A 4818-nucleotide genomic window follows, 5' to 3' on the forward strand; every position below is an offset into this window, starting at 1 on the left:
ATTCAGAAGATTTAAACCATTTGTAGATTGCTGCCACTTCTTAGTATCTCACTGATACTGGTGATGGTAGCAAATATAGCACAGAAGCAAAGCATAAATATCTTACCCATATTCACAAAGGAAAAAAGGACATCATCTTTCGGTTACACCTAAATAGCTTGGGTTTTGTGCCCTGTCCTAAGATAAAAATACAGCTGCATCTACTTATCACCTGTCCAGAAATAATTTTAAAAAGAAAAAAAAAAGGCTATGAATTGGCTACAAGTCAGGGTCCAAATGGGTAGGACACTAAAACGAAAAGAGGGGAAGAGGCTGAGGTGCTGGCTATATTAAACAAGAGAGGTACCAATCACACAATGGCAATGGTTAGATTTGTGTCCTGAGCTAAGATTTTTTTTTTTTTTTTTAGGATGTCTGGATCATCTGTGTAATGGCTCACTTTTCTCTTGGAGAGCAAACAGGCTTCTGACCTGATCTACAAAACATACAGGAATTACTCATTGCACACACAGGACTAAGGTTATTTGTGTAACCACCAAATCTGATCTACCCACCAAGGACACAATACTACTATGAGGGATGCATGTAATGGATAAATGCTGTTGAAGGAGATAACTCAAGTGTATTTGATCTTTTTACTGAAGTTCTTCATAATATCATGTGGTTTTGTTCTAACAGATTGTAGATACTGAAGACTACTGAAGTCATTTACCGCCTTCGATTGTCCCTAAAGAAGTATCTGCTATCTCTGAAACTATACATTTCTAGTATTTCCTCACATATTAGGCTTAAAGGAAATTGTTTTATCCTGATCAGATCAGTTGACTTCCTTTTAGACATAAAACTGTGCTCTTTGAGATGTATTTCACCAGTAATGATATACAGGCCTCAGAAGAAGTTTCTCATCCATCTGTAAAATCATTACTGTAGGATATTTTCACCAATCAATATGCTGGCTCCTCAGAGGATCTCCTTCCCTTTGAACACCAGGCAAACTTTGATTTTTGACACTTTACACTGAATAGGAGGGGAAGAAGATACAATAACAAGAAACCACAGTGTAAAAAACAACTTCCTGCTCAATTAATAAATCAGACTATTTCTCTGGCTCTCCTGTGCAGTCCTCGGAGTACCCAATGTACAGCTCTATGACCAGTGGCGACAGAAAAGGTCTTGTGAGTTAATTAGACAAAGAGAAAAATCTTTGGACCACTCACCCAAAGATTCTTCCCTTCCCATACGTTTTCTCTGTAGGCAATATAAAGATTTAAAAAGAGTCCCCAGTCCTACCTCCCATTGTTCAGCTAAGAACTGCAGGGCTAGAGCAGGAACTTTCCTCAATAATGAGATTTGAGTACTTTTGGGAGATAGAAGCACATGAGAAGTTTTTCACACCTTCTGAAGCCAGGGAAGCAAATGAGGTGGTAACCACTAAAAAAACATTTCTTACACGTATGATGCACCACCCTGATGCAAGAGTTGACCACACTGTTCTGTGCTTCTCCTGCCCGGCTCCTCCCAACCTCAAACCATTCTGTTCCAGCCCTCCTGCTTTCTTCTTCTCCCAGCTCTTCACTCCGCATCAGGTACCTGTCCTAATGATCAAACATTTTTCAAGGGGCAGGCTAGAGGATAACAAATAAGAACTTTAAGCTATGAAATCCATGTCATTGTTTACAGAGAACAGCTTTCTGTGAAATACAGCAGTGACTAAATGAGCCAAAAAACATACCCATCAACTGCTTCAAAATATTAATCATTTGCAAACAACATGTCTCATCTCTCCAGGAGCCTGGAAGCAAAACAGTATTTTCAGTCTCTCACCCTCAGGAGAGAATGACAAACAGCAGATACATACTTAAAAGGTTTCCATTTGAAAAACATGCTTGACTGAAAAACATTTTCATTCACTTGCTTAGAGCTTCAAATGAAACAAAGCCAAGCTTTTAAATTCTTTCCTAAAACTAACATTTAAATGCAGTAACCCACAGATTCTTCCCACTTATAAAACTCAGCTTTGTGTTCTAAGATGATTACCACAGGAACAACATTTTTATCTGCCCTGTGATACCTGATAGCTGGGAGCTGCACCAAAGATCTGCCATCATCCTGACTTAACCTATTACAGTTTTGAAAAGATAGATAATACTGTGGAATTACTGCACACTCTTAACTAATACTTTACTACTAGCTCACTTGACTGACATAGACTTTTGTTTGTTTGTTTTGGGGATGGGTACATTTTACAGTTGCTAAAAATCAAGACTGGGTTAAGAACTAGTAAACTCTCCCATGTTAACCGGCTACAAAGCATGCAGAACAGGGAAACAAGTGGGACTCATCAGCCAGACTATGCTAGCACACAGATGGTTGACCTAGTAGTGAAGTGACCACCCCCCTAAAGGGCACAAATGCTTTTGAAGTGTCTCTGTTACACAAGGTATTACGCTGGGGCTAGAAAGAATGGCATCTTGCACCTCATTGTGGCCAATATATCCAAAGCCATGCAATGTGCAGCTATGAAGAAGCAGTGCTATTCAGCAATAGCTATCACCCCACCCCTTGCTAAAGCATTTCTTGTTCTGTTTGGTTAGTTGCAGTATTCTAAAATGTAAAAATACCCAGTAAAAATACCCCAAATAAAGATGTCCCCACAAGAGAAGTAAGTCTTTCAAGAGACACTGAATGAATATTCTGAATTCTATATCACATAAGGAACACCAGGTAAGAGCACAAAGTGGCCTCTTCCAGATGAGCATATCACAACTAGGGAAAAGGAGAAAGTTTACTCGAAATAATCTAGAAACCCTCAAAATATAAAAGTTTATTTAGCTACAATATTAAAAAGTACAATATAAAGATATAAAACATAGAAATTCCATAATTAATTCACATGCTAAAAGGATTAATTGACCAGCCGTAAGGAGGAGACTTCATGAAATTTACGGACGTCTTAGCCATAAAGGCTATTTCATCAAGTTTCAGACTTGAAATATTGAACAACCATTGCAGAGAACTTGCTCTCCCACATCACCATAACTAGGAAAAAAAAAAAGAAAGCCAAAAGAAACAAAGTCAGTGTGTCTACTGTTTCTGGAACATAACAAAGAATGGCATCCTGTTCATTATCAACTGTAACCACAGGACTCTCACACAGCACACTGAATATTTCTTTATATCATAGAACTGTAAACAATGATGGCAAAAACTTAAGATTACTCCTTGGGAGTGTATTCATTCATCACTGGCCAGCATACTATATTGCTGGCAGGAAAGCAAGAGGATTTTTTGCCTCCTAGAACATTTAAAGGAGAAGCTAAACTAGACTTGCACTAAGACTAATTAGACTACTTCACATAGACATTTTATTCTCCATGCTTCAGACAGTTACTGCTGCTAAAGCAACATGAGAGGAGTTCCAAGTCCATCATGTGGATGAGCTCGATATCTTGTTGGGTCTTCATGTGCTACAGTCAATTTTCAGGGCAGTTATTTTATAATTAAAATAAGTTTAAAAATTCAAAAGGCACTTACTCAATAGTGGAGCACAAAGAACAGGTAACTGTGTTACAGCAGCTGCAGAGCCTGCTGCAGTTCTGGCAGACGAACTGGTCGCACTGTGTACACGCTTCCTTGACATCAGCAGTTCTTACACACGATGAACAGGCTTTGGAAACTCCCACGGGTGGAACTGCTAGGAAAAGATGCAATTAAGAAGACATGTACTTCACAGCAAAACAGAGAAAGCACCTGGAAGTTCTGAGAACTGCAGAGTGTGGTATCTCCACTCAGCATTACAGCTACAGGTGGCAGCGCTCTGCAGAACACGCTTGCAGGCACCAGCACAGGGGCCACCGCTTACAGTTTTGTTGGTTCTTTTTTTTATTCCATGGCAAGCTCACTAAGAGACTGTCAAGCAGACCATACATGCAACAGTTTCTAAATGCGTCTGTAAAGCTCAACTCTAACACTTCCTTTAACAAAAGAAAATAAAGAACTACTGCGGGGCACCCCCCCGCAACGTCTGCCTGGAAGCCTGGGGGACGGAGAGCAGCGCCCGCGGCCTGGCTCACGCAGCAGCGCCGGACGCCTGCCCGCGGCGGGGCCACTCACCCTTCTCCGTGGCGGCGGGGCGCCTCAGCAGCTTCCCGTCGTGGCCGATGAGCAGCTGCCCGCTCCAGCGGCGCCCCGCGCTGCCGTCCTGGGCCTCCCCGCCCGGCTCCGGCGAGCGGGTGAGCGCGCAGGTGGCGGCGGGGCTGGCGGGCCAGGCGCCCTCCATGTACGCCTGGGCGCCCCTGAAGAGCAGCCGCCGGGTCCTCTCTGCCGGCGGGAGAGGAGAGGAGAGTTAGGGGCAGCTTCCCCCCCGTCACCGCCGCCGCCAGGCCCGGGGGGAGCGAGGCGCCGCCTCGCCGGAGCGGCCGTTGGGAGGCTGAGGCGGCTGGGGAGGCCTGCGGGCCCAGGCCGGGCCCGGCGGCGGCTCCGGCGCTTCCCCCTCCCCTCCGCCCCCCACCTCACCGAAGACCTCCCGGCGGTACTCCTCGCCCCGCACGCCGCGGCTCAGCTCGCGCAGCCCCACGCGTGTTTTCAGTTGGAGCGGGGCCGCCTCCCCGAAGGGGCAGGAGCGCTTCGGCATGGCGGGCCCGGCCAGGCCAGGCGCCGCCCCCCACGGCCGCCCTTTCTCCGCGGCGTCAGCGCCGCGCCCGGCCAATGGCGGGGCGGCAGCGGGAAGCGCGAGGGGTTGGCGGCGTCGCCTCAGGCCCGGCCCCGGCCAGACCTGCCCTCCCCAGCCTGAGGCATTTCGGAGCCGGCACCGCTCGG

General features: G+C 45.9%; 1 protein-coding gene across 2 annotated transcripts; it reads right to left on the reverse strand.

Annotated features, from left to right (window-relative positions):
* Positions 1-2807: 2807 nt before the first annotated feature.
* On the reverse strand, positions 2808-4680 carry SIVA1 (SIVA1 apoptosis inducing factor). 2 transcript variants are annotated; one of them, XM_075150947.1, is made up of 4 exons: positions 4516-4680; positions 4114-4320; positions 3535-3694; positions 2808-3039 (listed from the first exon to the last, which is right to left on the reverse strand). In XM_075150947.1, the coding sequence occupies exons 1-4, from the start codon at positions 4631-4633 to the stop codon at positions 2982-2984; spliced, it is 543 nt and encodes a 180-aa protein (XP_075007048.1). In that variant the 5' UTR covers positions 4634-4680; the 3' UTR covers positions 2808-2981. The 2 variants fall into 2 exon arrangements, with proteins under 2 accessions (XP_075007048.1, XP_075007049.1); XM_075150948.1 differs by having other exon boundaries at positions 3535-3691; positions 4516-4678.
* Positions 4681-4818: the final 138 nt, after the last annotated feature.

The sequence above is a fragment of the Calonectris borealis genome, chromosome 5, assembly GCF_964195595.1.
Source record: "Calonectris borealis chromosome 5, bCalBor7.hap1.2, whole genome shotgun sequence".
NCBI classification, from domain to species: Eukaryota; Metazoa; Chordata; class Aves; order Procellariiformes; family Procellariidae; genus Calonectris; species Calonectris borealis.